The sequence below is a fragment of the Portunus trituberculatus genome, chromosome 37, assembly GCF_017591435.1.
Source record: "Portunus trituberculatus isolate SZX2019 chromosome 37, ASM1759143v1, whole genome shotgun sequence".
NCBI classification, from domain to species: domain Eukaryota; kingdom Metazoa; phylum Arthropoda; class Malacostraca; order Decapoda; family Portunidae; genus Portunus; species Portunus trituberculatus.
Window position 1 is genome coordinate 12,165,663 of NC_059291.1, and position 17,500 is coordinate 12,183,162.

The 17,500-nt window shown below is 39.9% G+C and overlaps 1 protein-coding gene across 3 annotated transcripts in view; it reads right to left on the reverse strand.

The window, feature by feature from the left end:
* LOC123514204 (sodium-independent sulfate anion transporter-like) overlaps positions 1 to 17,500 on the reverse strand; it is an 86,201-nt gene that overhangs the window by 67,010 nt on the left and 1,691 nt on the right. For 2 of the 3 annotated variants that reach the window (XM_045271875.1, XM_045271876.1), the window contains exon 2: positions 16,151 to 16,233. Coding sequence is in view for 1 of the 3 variants with exons in the window: in XM_045271874.1 (XP_045127809.1) it covers positions 4,798 to 4,804 (7 nt within the window). In the remaining 2 variants the exon portion in view is untranslated. Of the gene's footprint in view, positions 1 to 4,797; positions 4,858 to 16,150; positions 16,234 to 17,500 lie in introns of those variants that run through there. The other variant, XM_045271874.1, reaches the window with a different exon arrangement.

Sequence of the window (17,500 nt, forward strand, 5' to 3'; positions counted from 1 at the left end):
AGGGAGAGATGAATATGTGTGTGTGTGTGTGTGTGTGTGTGTGTGTGTGTGTGTGTGTGTGTGTGTGTGTGTGTGTGTGTGTGTGTGTGTGTGTGTGTGTGTGTAATCCACTGTTTGATCTGCTGCAGTCTATGACGAGACAGCCAGACGTTACCCTACGGAACGAGCTCAGAGCTCATTATTTCCGATCTTGGGATAGGCCTGAGACCAGGCACACACCACACACCGGGACAACAAGGTCACAACTCCTCGATTTACATCCCGTACCTACTCACTGCTAGGTGAACAGGGGCTACACGTGAAAGGAGACACACCCAAATATCTCCACCCGGCCGGGGAATCGAACCCCGGTCTTCTAGCTTGTGAAGCCAGCGCTCTAACCACTGAGTTACCGTGTGTGTGTGTGTGTGTGTGTGTGTGTGTGTGTGTGTGTGTGTGTGTGTGTGTGTGTGTGTGTATTTACCTAGTTGTAGTTTTACAGGGCCTGGGCTATTATGCTCGTGTGGCCCCGTCTCCATATGTGTGTGTGTGTGTGTGTGTGTGTGTGTGTGTGTGTGTGTGTGTGTGTGTGTGTGTGTGTGTGTGTGTGTGTGTGTGTGTGTGTGTGTGTAATTCACCTCGGTCGTCTGCTGGTCACCCAGCCAGTCTTCCCCATTATGGAGCGAGCTTAGAGCTCATAGACCGATTTTCGGGTAGGACTGAGACCACATAACACACACACACACAAGGAAAGCGAGGCCACAACCCCTCGAGTTACATCCCGTACCTATTTACTGCTAGGTGAACAGGGGCCACACATTAAGAGGCTTGCCCATTTGCCTCGCCGCTTACCGGGACTCGAACCCGGCCCTCTCGATTGTGAGTCGAGCGTGCTAACCACTACACTACGCGGTGTGTGTGTGTGTGTGTGTGTGTGTGTGTGTGTGTGTGTGTGTGTGTGTGTGTAATTCACTGTTTGATCTGCTGCAGTCTCTGACGAGACAGCCAGACGTTACCCTACGGAACGAGCTCAGAGCTCATTGTTTCCGATCTTCGGATAGGCCTGAGACCAGGCACACACCACACACCGGGACAAGGTCACAACTCCTCGATTTACATCCCGTACCTACTCACTGCTAGGTGAACAGGGGCTACACGTGAAAGGAGACACACCCAAATATCTCCACCCGGCCGGGGAATCGAACCCCGGTCATCTGGCTTGTGAAGCCAGCGCTCTAACCACTGAGCTACCGGGCCGTGTGTGTGTGTGTGTGTGTGTGTGTGTGTGTGTGTGTGTGTGTGTGTGTGTGTGTGTGTGTGTGTGTGTGTGTGTGTGTGTGTATACCGTACATTCCTTTACACCAATAACTAGACCAATCAGAAACATTCTTCCCTCTACAACTATGTATTTTCAAAGGCCACAGAGATGATTAGCTGAGTTTTTATGAGTGTCCCCTCTCCTTCCTTGTTAGCGATATGGAATGTTATCACACTATCTTAAGATCATGAACACATCCTTCGAAACTAAAATACCTTCCAGTACACTGAGTTAAAGTAGTCTCACGATAATAATGATTCAGAATCTGGAGGAAAGAAACCCGTGAAAATTCAAATACTGGTGTTTTCAAGGGAGTTTTCATGATTTAAGAAATTTAACGAGGAATTTGTGCTTTTAGTGACGGAGAAAGAAAAAAAAAAAAAAAAAAAAAAACGAGATCACGATTAATGTGGTTTAGAAGGACGTTTTCATGATTCTGGTGGTTTAACAAGAATACAACATCGTCAGGAGAGAATACCGATGAGAACTTGATTATTGTGACTTTCAACAGTACTCATGATTCTAACAATTTAACAAGTGCATCGTCATGGTGAAAAAATACACAGATTGGGATTTTAAAAGGCGCTTTTTTTTTATGATTCCAATGGTACTTTATCAACAGAAAAAATATTGGGATTTTCAAAGGCACTTTTTTATATTCCAATGGTGTTTATCAACAGCAAAAAAAAAAAAAAAAAAAAAAAAAAAAATTTATTCCAATGGTACTTTATCACTAGAGAAAAAACTTACTGGGATTTTTCAAAAGCGTATTTTATGTGATTCTAATGGTACTTTAATATCCTCAAGAAAAAACAAGTATTTTCAAACACCTTACAACTTGAAGAGAAAAAAAAACTAATTACGATTCCAATATTACTTTAACATCTTCAACAGAAAAACAAAAAAACATGGTGGTATTTTCAGACATTTTCATTCCGATGGTACTTCAACATTTAACAGGAAAGAAGAGTCCCAATGAGAGAACAAAACATCTCAGAACTCTAGCTCCCAAGTCTCTGGTTTCCGAGTCACACCGTCTTCCTCACCGTCTTAAGTAGCGCAATTCACGTCGTTGAGCTTCTGTACCAGTGGTGAATGACGCCTTTGAGATGACAAGTGCAGGAGTAGGGCGGGAATCATTGACATACTCTTGAATAGCATCCCAGATTGGCCTCCTTACTTTCTTCTCGTCTATATTCACCCTACTTTCCTTTTTTTCTCTTAATTCTATTTTTTTTTTTTTGTGTGTGTGTTTGTTTGTTTATTTGTTTGGTATTTCTTCATGTCAGTTTAAGATTATTTCGTTCATTCACATTTACTCCTCTCCTTTCGCCTCTTTCATCCTTGTTTAATCTCTTCTTCGCTTTCTTTTTCTCCTACCTCCATATTTTTGTTTGTTTTATTTTTCTTCCTGTCAGTTTAGAATTATTTCATTCATTCAGCTTTATTCTTCTCCTTTCGTCTCTTTGATCCTTGTTCCATCTCTTCTTCGCTTCCTTCTTTCTCCTAAATGCATTTTTTTCGTTTGTTTAGTCTTTCTTCTTCCCGTCAGTTTAATATTTCGCTTGTTCAGTTTTACTCTTCTTACATCTCTTTCATTCTTCCCTCCTTTTTTTCGCCTCCTTTCCTTCCTCCTTCCCTCCCTGTCTTCTATCAGTGTATATCAGGCACTTATAAAAAAAAATGGACTTAATCTATCTGTCCTCTACTTGTCTATTTCACGCACCAAAGGAAATAAGATACGTCTTTTGCCTATTTAATGCACACCCGTCCACTTCAAGCCAACCCATACAAGAAAAAACACACATCACCAATTATCATCTTCTACCCATCCATTTCACGCACTCAAGACAAAAAAATGGAAAAGAAACAGAAGAAAAAAGATTAACAAAAACTTAACTCCCTCCACTATACCCGGCCATTATATGCGAACCTCACACAAGACAACGTATCTCACTTCACTCCCCGGGCTAGTCTGAAACACATGCAAATTAAGCCACCCCATCTCATCCCACGGGCACATGACACCCGGACCCTCGACACTCATTCCCCTCATCAGGCCATGAGAATATAAACAGATGAGTGGCGACCTTAATGAGTATGTTCTGAGGCAAGGGTCACGAAAAGGGTTCAAGTCATGGCTGCAATCTTCTCCTTTATTCATTGCAACACGAAAATGCTGGTGGTTTAGGTAGTGCTGTTGTATGTTTGTGGTTCAGGATGCTAGCTCGAGTCTCTTTCTTGGTGTATTGGAGGTTAGAAGGATACTCTATCTCTCTCTCTCTCTCTCTCTCTCTCTCTCTCTCTCTCTCTCTCTCTCTCTCTCTCTCTCAATAGTAGGCTTTAACTAGTCTTTAAGTTTCAGGATTGTACTTCTTTCCTTATTAGCTACAAAATTATGTGGTTCTAGATTTCAGGTTTTTATGTTAAAACTAAAATATCTACCTTAATTTTGCCTTTCCTGTGAAGTCTTTGTTTTTCTTTCTTAACTCTCACTCTCACTCTCTCTCTCTAACCAAAGAATCTAAAACATGTTATAAAAAGTACGTTCGCCTCACTCATCCACTCATAGTACACAGGTGGTGGTGTTAAATGAGTATTATTAATGGTGTTCTTGCGTCATAACTCTGCCCAGCTTTAGTATGCCGTTCATGCGAGGGTGAGATTTCAAGTTATAAAGAGAAAGGGCATGGGTCCCTATATGTTATAAGAAAAAATAGTCTGGTGTCACCTTTTTCACATACATGACGAAACACAAAACCTGACTTTCTCTCTCTCTCTCTCTCTCTCTCTCTCTCTCTCTCTCTCTCTCTCTCTCTCTGCAATGATGTCCCGCTATAAACACACACACACACACACACACACTCACACTGAGAGAGAGAGAGAGAGAGAGAGAGAGAGAGAGAGAGAGAGAGAGAGAGAGAGAGAGAGAGAGAGAGAGAGAGAGAGAGAGAGAGAGAGAGAGAGAGAGAGAGAGAGAGAGAGAGAGAGAGAGAGAGAGAGAGAGAGAGAGAGAGAGAGAGAGAGAGAGAGAGAGAGAGAGAGAGAGAGAGAGAGAGAGAGAGCCCATATCCCCCCATTAACCATGCAGTGCACGAAACCAAGCTGGTCACAGCGCCTGGCCCGCCACACGCCGCTTCATTTGCTGACTCACCCCTGCGCTCTCTCATTCCGTTTTCTTTCCTCTCTTTTCAACAGTACAAGGTCACTGATGCCCCTCTGGTACGCTAAGACAAAAAACATTCTCTCTCTCTGTCTCTTGACCACCATCATGAAAAAAAAAAAAAAAAAAAAAAAAAAAAAAAATCTCGCCAAAGGTAGACCAAGTGTGAAGAGAGCAAAGAACACGCTACGAACAAATTGATGTTAGGCAAGAAACGCGCGCGCGCGCGCGTGTGTGTGTGTGTGTGTGTGTGTGTGTGTGTGTGTGTGTGTGTGTGTGTGTGTGTGTGTGTGTGTGTGTGTGTGCCGCCATCGGACAGAACCAGTGCAGTACCTACCGGTCATGGTGCCTCCTCGCCACACACTGAGCTAGCCACAGTCCCACCACAAGCCTGGACGTGCAGCAGCCGTGCGGAGGGAGGGTAATCAAGGCGATGCACGCACGCCGCGTCAGTCACAAGGGCGCTCCGGGGGAGGGAGAGCAAACGAAGGCTGAGAGACCAGTGGTGGAAGGGCAGAGGGAGGGGGAAGAGCTAACAACGTGAGCTATGGCGGTGAAAAGGATCACACTGCCAATGAGCGCCTCAGCAGACCATTGCATTATTATCCTCACACCCGCTACTCTCTCTCTCTCTCTCTCTCTCTCTCTCTCTCTCTCTCTCTCTCTCTCTCTCTCTATATATATATATATATATATATATATATATATATATATATATATATATATATTGTATATAAAATCAATCCAACATAGAGCGTGGGTCATAACACTAATAATAAGTCATGATAAAGACACAAATTGGATGCCTAAGCCTTCGCTCCATCCACATTACTTTGTCATTAAAATACACGATGAATATGACGGCAGCAATTTTTCAAACCGAGAGTAGAGTGCGGCCAGGTTATGCCCCTGTCACTGAAGGATAAGACACACACACACACATACACACACACACACACACACACACACACACACACACACACACTTAGTAACAGCAGTACACTATAGCACAGTACATGGAGCGTGGTTGCCGTTCCTTCCCTGCTTGACATCTATTTCCCTAAACCAGTTAAAACCACTATTCACTATTTCCTGTACACGTCCAGATAATTCTACACGATGGCCCACCTGTGTCCTGATAAGGTATCACATCGCTAGCGCTGTGGCCCACTGTGGGACGTCGAAGGCATCTCGTGGGCTGCCTACCAAAAATGCGTGACCTTGAATGTAACCCGACAGTGACAAATATTTCCTTATGGATAAGGAAGTACAATACTGGAGTCTATCCAACACTTCCTCCTTCTCATGCACTTCCTTCTACTCAGAGTTTTGAAGGACACAGTAACCATTCATACCTCCAACTACCTGCACGTTTATACCCATCTGTCTGTCTCTCTAGCGTTGACCACCAATCATTCCCACCAGTGAACAAAGCCATCATCCAACCCTCATACCATACATCAGCCCGCTGCCCGTCTCTCCAGGCCACCCGACCAACACTCCCACCTCACCCTCCCATTTAGCTCAGTGTCTGTTCTGTCTAATTCACCATTTTCTAGGCCGCCACTCCGTCACTTAATATATTGTTTATTCACTTACTATCTGCCGAGTGAACATGACATTAAATAAAAAATAATATATACTTACGAACGCCAGTGTTAAATTTTCCAGATACAAATTAAACAAAATTTTCCTCTTCCGTGATTCACGAATGAAGGATTTAAAATTACAAACATAAAGAACATAAGACGACCATGGAAGCTGCAAAACAGCCGTCAGGCCTACAAGTGGCAGTTCCTGCACGAAACATACCTGTCTATTTCCACCTATTACTTTCATTATTCACAAATCTATATCTAATAACTCAGCACTACAACTTGATTACTGAGTCTATTCCATTATATAATTCTCAAAAACTGCGATAGATACTGCCACTCTCCAGAAAGATAAAGATAAAATTATGGAGCGGTCAATAAGTGCAGTGTAAGACAAAACTCTCAGCTACAACTTGTCAGAAGTAATGGCAGACTTACGTATTACATGTTATATTTGTACGGACGAGACGTAAAATGGCACAAACACACTACATTCTGTATATTTCTTGTTTGTCTGATATACTATATTAGCAACATAATTTCCGAGAACCAGCTCTCTTTCTTTTTATATAAGTCTATGGACAAGATAACCCAATTTACGAAACACACACACACACACACACACACACACACACACACACACACACACACACACACACACACGAAAATATTATATTCTATCCACCTCACAGATCCACTCATTATCAACAATCGTTCATCCCTTTCACCGGCAAACTGAATATCATCTCAGAGGAATGTTTCACTAACTTCCAGAACAGGTGAATGTGACGCTGCGAGAGGGAGAAACTTAGCCCTTTCGGTAGCACGCACCAGTTTCATTGTACACTGGATACTAATTACGAGAGCTATTATGATTAGGTACTGGTTCTAGTGACAGATTTATACTCATATTGATTCTAAATAACAACAGGTGAATCCATGGACCATATTCTGGAACAGTCAGATCTGCGCCACACTTTACTTCTTTCAAAAGCTTCTACGAGCATTTGGAGTTACAGTGTTTTATGATTTTCTTTTCTTTCTATTCATTTTTTTTTTTTACGTTTCAGTGACAGATTAACATGACTTTTACGTTATTAAGAGAAGAAATACTCTTGAAAACGTGGTTAATCATCTCTGTGGCATTTGAATATAGTCGTGGTGAGTGACCACAGCGTTTGAGAATACAAGTCTATAAAATGTAAGAAATTACTGTAATAGTGAATGGATAAAAGCAAAAATAAGTAGGCATGAATACAGCAAACGTTATAACACAAAGTCAGTGTAAAATACTGACATATTTACTGAAGACGACACGAAGAAAGGAAGTCACAAGTCAGGGTAATATAGTTGAGAATAGACAGTTGATAAAATAAAGAAAGTTTCCAGAAGCCATCAGACCTATACACGGGGCAGTCCCTGTATGAAACAATGTTCATACACCATTCCCATCTACCATCCCCAGTCACAGTCATACATTTAACTGATCTAAGTGTTGTTGTTGTTTTTTTTTTTTTCTTCTTCAGTGGGCCTTCTTTTATATAACTTTTAAGGTACATGAATAAAAAAAAATAAATAAATAAATAAACTATGAGAAGAATCTAGGTCCATTTTGGTCACTATACAAGCACTATATCATTACTTGTACTAGTCACACTCAATTATTATACTGAGGCACAACACGTAATGGAAAATAAAGAGCTGCAAATCCCGCATCATGAAAGACACTCAACATCAGCATTCCCATCACCATCTTCCTCATCATTGTCATCATCATCATCGTCACCATCACCATCATTACCATCATCATCGTCCTTACACTCCACGATTCCACTATAGAACTAAGACCTTTAACTTTCTGCACTTATCTTGGTCAGCTGTCCGTTTATTCCACACTATCCAAGCAAAATTCATCTGGCTATCAAGATCATCGTTCACCTTTCTTCTCTTTACCGTCCTCAGCTTTACATTCCATCACTAGTACATCTGCCCGGATTCTTAACACTGAGTCATTAGAGAGCTGTGCAAGATGACTAGACAAGTGAGGACTGAGGATGCTACACGGAAATAAGTAAGGTTTCATACAGGAACTGTGACGTGTACAGTGATGACTTCTCACTTTTTTATGTCCATGTGTTCAAATTCCGATCATCTCAATTAAGTAGCTTCTTTAGCTAGTGAGACTCATCAACTCTATAAGATCTGTTGAAAGAGAGAGAGAGAGAGAGAGAGAGAGAGAGAGAGAGAGAGAGAGAGAGAGAGAGAGAGAGAGAGAGAGAGAGAGAGAGAGAGAGAGAATTTCTTTCCTTTTTTTTTCTTCGGCAGATATGTCCTTCGACTCTAATCACGAAGGGCAGAGGTGATCGTAACACACTCCACAATTGCTTGTTAAAATGCACTCGGGCAAATCTCAACTTTGACTTCTGGAGACGCGTCGTGGTTAATCAAACAGCTGGATGGTGTGAGAGTCCGGGTGTTCCATACTTTATAAGGCACCCTCGACCTCCCTCCATCCCTTCCTCCCTCATTGAATGTGTAAGAGTTTTCCTTTTAATAGCCATCCCCTTCATCATCATCATCATCATCATCATCATCTTTTTCCTCCTCTTCTTGAGCGGAAAATAAGAGATTCAATCAAATATTACACGCAGTCACACCAGAGCAATCACTGCCCTATTCCGCTATTTTTTTTTTTTTTGTGGAGTTTTCATGTTCTATTTTCTTCACTTTCTTTCTCTTCTTCACTTCGTCACCTGTTCTGAGCCACGGTGTGTCCTCCCTTGGAACTGTTCATCTTTGGAGCCAACAACAGTTACTGATAACCATGAAACAATTTTTTTTTCTTTTTTCATCAACTCCAAAATCCTTTTCCCTATTTCTCAATCACTTTCTCCTCTTAACTCCAACTTCCCTCCCGTTAATTCCAACCTTTTTCCTCAACAGTCTGTGTGTAAAGGGATAAACTCCAACCTCCTTCCTCTTAAATACAACCTCCCTTCCTCTTAAATACAACCAACCTCCCTTTCACTTAAATACAACTAACTTTCTCTGAACTCAAACCTCCTTTCCTAGCAACTCCAACCTCCCTAACCTAACCTAACCTCCCTCCTTTTAAGTCCAACCTCCTTTCCTCTTAATTTCAACCACCTTTTCTCTTAAACTCAACCTCCCTCCTCTTAGTTCCAATTCCCTTCCTCTTCATTAGTCTTCCTCGTAGCAGACTCCGGCCTCGTTCCTCCTTCAACAGCTACACATGTAAACATACTATGATGAAATTCGCTTGTTAAATCAATAAAAGATGACACAACGCAGGAAGACTAATTAATATAGCAATGATATACATATTTCCAATAAAATACACTAAACCCGTAACTCTTCACAAACGTCCAAGGGCAGATGAAGGACGAAATAAAGCCAGCTAATGCTTCATTCTACTGCCACGCCTCAGACATACACACAAACAATAGCAATAACAACACGCCGCGGACAATTAACAAACTGACTAACTGGATGTCTCTCGAACTTGCTCTTTATTTTCGGAGTGATATTACCTTCATAATAAAAGCATAAAGAGAAGAATTTTTCTTTTATTTTACATGTATTCTTTTCTTTCTTTCTTTTTTCTTCTTTCTTCTTCGAGAGTTGAAAATCGATATACAGAAATATTTCGTAACATTGACTCACTCAGTCATTCGAATTTATTTACTTATTTATTTTGATTTTATTTTTTTTTTTGTGATGAGGGCGGTGGGGAATGAAGGTATGGGGGAAAACGTAACATCACCTTCATGAAAAAGAATGGACTAAAAAAAAAAAAAAAAAAAAAAAAAAAAAAAAAAAAAATATATATATATATATATATATATATATATATATATATATATATATATATATATATATATATATATTTCAAACTTTCATATGAGAAATATTAAAGACAAGGTGAAATTTAGACCACTCGCACCCTGAAGGGAAAAAGATAACCATAAGCAGTGAATGGAGGGAGAAAGTACAATAGAAAAGCTAATTACTGTACTGCAAAACACGTAAACACTTCGTATGCATGGCAAAATGTTGATGATAACGTCCTTCTCTCCGCCATATCAACACCAGCCAGCAACTGTACCATCGAAGCAAATAACCCATACTACCCTTAACTGCACTATATCAACAACTTCAACGATTTCATGAAACTGACAACAAACAATGTACTTCCAAATGGTCACCTAGACGCGTTGAGTCACGCATCACCATTGGCTCAAGTGGTTACGAAACACACGCGTCATCCGTGGTGCTGCGTCACACCCCTTTGTCTTGTCTTCCTCAGTGTCCTTTTGCTTAGGTTCCACCACTCGACTACAGCTCGTAAGGGCTGGCTACAACGTATTATTGCCTAAGTCTGACGACATTAGCTGTGGCTGAGGGACTGGATCAGAGTTGGGGAGAGGAATTCTCGGACCGAGTTCATGGGAAGATTCAAGAGAGGAGAGGATAGAATACAGAGAAAAGAATATAACCTTTAGGGGAATATCCGGGAACTTTGGGAATATTAGAAGGGAAAGAACACAACGTATTGGAAATATCACGGAAAATAATATATATCAAAAGTTTTTGATATGTCTAAGGCGAAAACAAAAGTTTCACCAAAATCTCTAAAGAGGATGACAGCCAAGACTCATTAAGAAAAGACAGATCATAGTAAAGCGGTCCTGACGGAAGCCATACTGTCGATCATATAGAAAATTGTGAAGTGATAGATGTTTAAGAATCTCCATGTTGAGGATACTTAACAACGTTAAATCTACAGAAAATTCAAGCAATGTGGCGATTATTTGAGGAATTAGAGCGGTCACCCTTTTTAGGAACAGGTTGAATGTAAGCAAACTTCCAGCAAGAAAGAAAGGTTGATGTTGTCAGACAGAATCAACTGAAGGAGTTTGACCAAGCAAGGTGCAAGTATGGAGACAGTTTGTGATAACAATAGGAAGGGCCCCATCAGTCCATAAGCCTTCCAAGGGTTAAGGTCAGCGAGGGCCATACTATTTTTACCGACTCGCGGAATTTTCCTTCAACCGAGGGCTGCAAGTCAGCCTCTTCAGTATAATACAAAAATTTGTCATAGCTACTTTCATTTCGATTTTAATAAATTTCTTAAATGACAAAATTTTCTACGCAATTTTCTACGCATACATTCTTAAGTATATATACAGGCTACACTGGACAAGTTATGTACCGTTCCCTCTATGTAATCCCATTATTTCAAGGTATCCTTTGAAAATATTTATGTTGACTGGAGAGCACCATAACCCCCGAACCGACTGTCATTGAAATAGTTAGTTAGGCTCACGCAGGGAGTGATACGTACTACTGCATGGACACATGGTCGCCCAAGAGCATCTTAGGAGGTGCCACTGAACTGACCAGCGCGGGACATTTAGGTCAGAAAGGTTTGTGAAACATGTGCGTGGAATCATTTATGGCAGCCACGCGGGTCAGTTAGCGAAATCAGGTTAATCACAGCTAAGCATGCAAATGAGTGGACTGGCAGCGAGGTGAACTCATGAACTCGGGCTCCACCCTACACGCTGTTGGTGCTGCACTGGTGAAATGCAACGACACTAAAAGCAGAGCATGGTATTTTCACGGACTCGTGAAATTTTCCTGTAATCGATGGCTACAAGTCAGCTTATTCATCATGGTATGGTCACTACTGTCATCCCAAGAGTGATGAGTGAACATTAACACTTGTGGTAGTTGTCGTAAAACAGGGGTAGCATGGAGACACCTGAGTCCATTATGAAAGTGTATTTACGGTAGCACAATACACAACAAGTGTAAACCAAGCGAAACGAGAGGCAGGAAGCATAGCGCGTCGCCTCAAGCGGCGGCGAGCGAGGACTGAGCCTGAGGGGAAGGACGTGACGTCAGACAGAAAGGGAGTATGGGAGAAACAAAGGACAAGCTAACATACACTTGCCATGCAAGATTGGCGTGGCTTGGTAACGTGGCGGTGATGGGCAAGAAATAGTATAGAATTTTTGGTGGTGGGAGAGATGGCGGTAAGTGACGCAAATAATTACTTCGGTGATATTCACGACGAGTTACTGACCGTAAGGAAGAGGAAGGACAAAAACTGCGCCACATCTCTCATTTCTTTACGATAACAAGGTAACCTTCAGACCCGCACCGCAGCAGGCCGCAAAGTACCACCACGAGACACAAATCCGAGTGCCATCATTTTCCTAACTTTCCTCGTGAGTCGTGAATACAAAAGCTACAGTATATGGACACTTCGAGGCGCGCTGATCGCCACCCGTTGTCTTAAATGGTCTAAGGACTCCCACTTCAACGCGTATTGCACATCACTGTATCATGGAGAAATGCGTTATGATGGCCCGTCGTAAGCTCCGTACGTTGCTGCTGCTGCTGCTGTTGCATGTATGGGGTGTTCAGTTCACATAGTTTTATTAGATAGGATGGAATCAAAAAGTTTTTCGTCTTATCAACTCTTCTCTGACTGACTATCTTCAGCCTCTTTTTTACCGCAAAATGTTGCACTTCTTGCTATCTTCTATCACTATTTTCATGATAACTGCTCTTCTGATCTTGCTAACTGTATGACTTCCCACCTCCTACGGCCTCATTGCACAAGGCTTTCTTCTTCCTCTCACCCCTACTTTGCCCAACTCCCTAATACAAGAGTTAACCAACACTTTAAATCATTCATACATTTCCATGGTAAACAATGGAACTCCCTACTTGTTTCTGTATTTCCAACTTCTTGTGACTTGACTTCATTTAAGAGGGAGGTTTCATGACATTTATCCCTCTTTTGGGCTAAACTCTCTCGGACCTGCAAGCAATTAAATGTGCCCTTTTTTCGTTTTACGTTGTCCTTGGCCAGTTTTCCCCTCTTACATAAAGTAGTAGTAGTAGTAGTAGTAGTTAAATAAAAAAATAAATAAAAAAAATAAATAATAATAATAATAATAATAATAATAATAATAATAATAATAATAATACACTGCACATGAAAAAAAAATAACCTATCTGTTTCTTTACCTATCTGTGCCCTCCACCTTCCTGCAAAAAACATGCTGCAAATTGACACACTTATGTTTACTACTGCACAAGACTTAGTCCCAATAACACATGCTGTCTTTTTGTGCACCACAGTGAAAGACAAGATGCTCAGGTGCTTCAGTGGAGTGTAGGCCTAATGGTCACTCAAAATGGTAGTACTGGTAGGATGCAACAATAATACCTACCATATTTTTCCTTTTGTTAAGCTTTTAAATAAGGGAGAGATACCTACTGCACCCTGTCGTAATAGTAAGAGTAATTAGGGGTGAATACTTTTTCAGGTGGAATCAATGTCTTAATTCATCAAACATTGTGGAATTATTGACTATGTACATCTGGATTTTGTATGGTGACTGGAAGTAGGTGGAAGAGTAGGAAATGGTGGTATTTCAATGGTGTGATTTTTTTTCTTAATCTCTTCTTTTTATGAAAGAGGAAAAAGCAGCCAAGAGCAACAAAAAGGCCCATTGAGATGCCAATCATGAACAGGATCAAGACAGTTTGCCAAAAAAAATAAATGTCTTGAAACCTTCCTCTTAAATGAGTTAAGTCACAAGTAGATGGAAAAATTCAGAGCAATCTGGCTGACTATTTACGCAGGTGGAAATGTTATCTAATTTATCAATAAGCTTAATGAAATTATCGACTAGATCTGGCTTCTGTACTCTGACTAGCCTTTAGTAAGAAATGATAACATACACATAAATAGAACAGTAATTCATTTCACATAGTGGCATTAGCTAATCATGTACATACACAAAACTAGGCTGGTGTCTTATTTTGTCATGAGAAGGCAGAAAAAATAGTGATATATGAAAATTTTAAAAATGAAACAAGAAAAAGAAAAAAGAAAGAAAACGAAAAACAACAAACATTTTATAATAAACTATAGCATACCATGTTTTATCCATCTACTTAAATGCACATCTATCCATCTGCCTACCATGCTAAGATACCCACACTGAAGGGAGAGCAGCTAAGCCAAGACAACACACCTAGTTTCATAGTGGGAATAAATACAGCGGGAATTTCCAGTCTAACTCCGTCCCAATTAGTCGTCTTTAGCGACATGCAGGGAATACATAAAAAGTGCCAGTATTTTTCCATGCCAGCTCTGAAGTGTTACACCATGCCATGCCAACCCAACCCCCAGTGAATATAAGTTTACAATAATACAATAAATAATAATGATAATAACAGCAATAATAATGATGATGATAATAATAATAATAATAATAATAATAATAATAATACGTAATAATAATAATAATCTGTGTAAATAAATTGAAAGAATGCATGTGTTTTTCTCCAGCACATACAAATTTGGACAAAACTTATGGGTGTTTTGTATGAATCTTCTATGGCAATCAATGAACACTACCCATTATTTCATGTTCATTCATTCTGAGTCTAAGAAAAGAGAGCAACAAAAATTAGTATGTTTCTTGAGGAAGAGTGAGAGAGAATGAGATCCCTCCAAGAGTATGGGCACAAAACTACAGCTTGGAATAACATAACAACAATTAGCAGCAATATCATAGTATTTACTAAATAGTGTATATATATTCATTTGTTCCATGTAACTGGAACATTTTAAAGCAAATATCTATTATTCACTTGTTTTACCATCTGTCACCACTCACATTCCTTACCACCACAAAACACACTATCCACCCATTCACCATGTACTGTCACATCCATGTCCCTCACCACCAGACATCATATAAATGATCAACATAGCTGGGCAAAGTCACTGACCTCACACACTATCACTTCTACATCTGGCACACCACACACTATCCAAGACACAAAAACCACCTGATGTATCTACTAACAATCTGATAAAAAAAAAAAAAGTAACCTGTCAAATAACTCATTGGAAGAACTTTCTCATATATTCCATGACCACCATTAGAAAATCATTGCTTCTGCTTCATTTAAATCCACACACTCCTTTACCTCTAGTCTTGTCATAACAACACAGGTGACTTCTTTGCTAATTCTTGTCACGCTCCCATCAAGCAAGAGTACCAAAAACCCTTAGCAAGTCATGTCATGCAGCCAATAACCAAAACATTGGAGAATACAAGGTCCTCTATGATGCAACATCATTCATCAACTTCATGGACAAAAGTATGACAAGTGTGAATGACAGATGAGTTTCCATATACCTAACTGGACTTGCTGCATCACACTCAACAGTAAATCTGAAACACAAGTGACTACACAAACACATGATGATGTGAATATTCATTCTTATTCTTATATGCAAAGTGCCAAGTTCCACACAATTCCCTATCCCTCAACCCTTGCTTTCCTATCACATTTACTAATTGCAGGTCAAACAAAGGCTGCCCTTTTAGGAATTTTCCTAATTCACTATTAGAATATATACACCACAGTGCATGATGTTGGTTGTAGCCACAAATTAATTTTCACTGTTGTGAAAATATAAAACAGACGGACAAGCTTAGTGTAATGTAGAATGAACGGTTTTAATCACAGGTGGGTATTATCGCAATAAATTATCAAAAATAATTTATTGTGATAATGATATCAGGTTATTAGTTATGATGAAATAGGCTAACAGTTTTAGTTATTCTTCATCACCAACAGCCTCTAAATCTATTCCTGATGGGATTCTCTTAGTTTTCATTCATTTCTGTCAGGGTCACTGGAGGGATCTGGTGTTACATTCAGAGATCAAGCTAATGCCTCATCCTGGCTAAAAACAGCTCGGCAACAGAATGCATTTGGTGTACGCATTTCCTCACAGTGGGTCTTCCTACAACCTTCATATGACTGAACATGTCTAGTTCATCTCCTTTAATCATTGGGAGACACAAACCTCTTCACTGCACCAAGGTACTATTCCAATGCAAAGTCAGTCATAATTACAATCATATAAACAAGAAAAAATACATCAAATTAAATCTTTAAAAAATCACACCCCATGCAATTAATGGGCAATGCCAACAACATGGAGACCATCAGCAAGCCAGCAAAACTAACCTCAGCTGCAGATCCAGGTGGGGCTTCATCCTGTCCAGTTTGGCATCACACCAACTGCTGCTACAGCACTCTTTCTTCTCCACCTGCAAGATTAATGGAATGACATACAAGACAAATAATCCACAATGGGATGCTTGTATCCACTCTATTGCTCTTGAAAAATACCTTAGCCTGTGCATAATGTATGCTTTCTCTACAATGCACAGAAACATTAGAAATCATGTATAACTCACAACCTTAAACAATGATAAAAAATACTACGAGATTAGCTATCCATTGCACTTACTAGTACAGTCTGGCTTATTACCAGTCAACTCAACAGAGTCAGGAACTGAAACACTTTTTTGGGAACCAATGAGTGCTTTTCTAATGGAAAACAAACTCCTCTCAAAATGTAATGTACACTTCTCTAACTGGTGTGTGCTACCTTATAGCACATATAATAAATTTCAGTCTATCACATAATGTTGTGATTAGTGCTACAAAGACACTAAAACTGATCCTAGGAACAAGCAACTGTCATGACAAAATTTGAAACATAGTTCTTCAAGTCAGGAATTCACTTCCTAGCTACAACCTTTCAAAGCTAAAGCTTTACCTTGCATTCAAATTAACTTCTCAGTGTTTCTATGGTGTACCCAGCAGTGGGACATTACACTAACAATTTCCTAGTAGCAACAATTAGTACCTTGTATTAATCATTCAAGCAAGACCTGAGTGTTGTGGATGCAGGTTACTGAAATAATACCTGTCAAACAATTTTGCTAACTTCTACTCAAAAGTCAAAACTAAAATTTCTGTCTTCCATGTTTATGCTGATGTCCCAATTAATTGTCTCAGAGATGTCTTGACAGAGCCACAATTTATCTTGCCATGAAGATCCTTATTTAGTACACATGCACTACCTTAATGATAAAGCATTGCATTCTCTCCGTCTCAAACAATACTTACATCTGCCCATGGACCTTAACTTATTGACTACATATTTTAAGTTACCAATTAATCACATTTTTTTCTACATTTCGAGATGAGGCCAAGACCTTTTTACCAGTTTTCTCACTGGTGCCCATCTATTGTGTTTTGTACCCTTTAATGCTAACTCCCCATGTTTATTGATCTTGGAAGCCACTATAAATTTTGCAAAATCAATTTACTTTCTTGCTCATGGAGCAGTGGCAATTCTTACTTCTCTCATCTGATAGAACCTTTTATCTTCTATCCAATATATTTACCTCAGAAATGTATTATAATGCCTATAGTGATTTTTTAAATTTTATCTGTCCTGCTCTCAGAGTGACACATTAAATCACTAATTGTTAATTAAGTTATCTAGGTTGTTCGGTTTAGGTT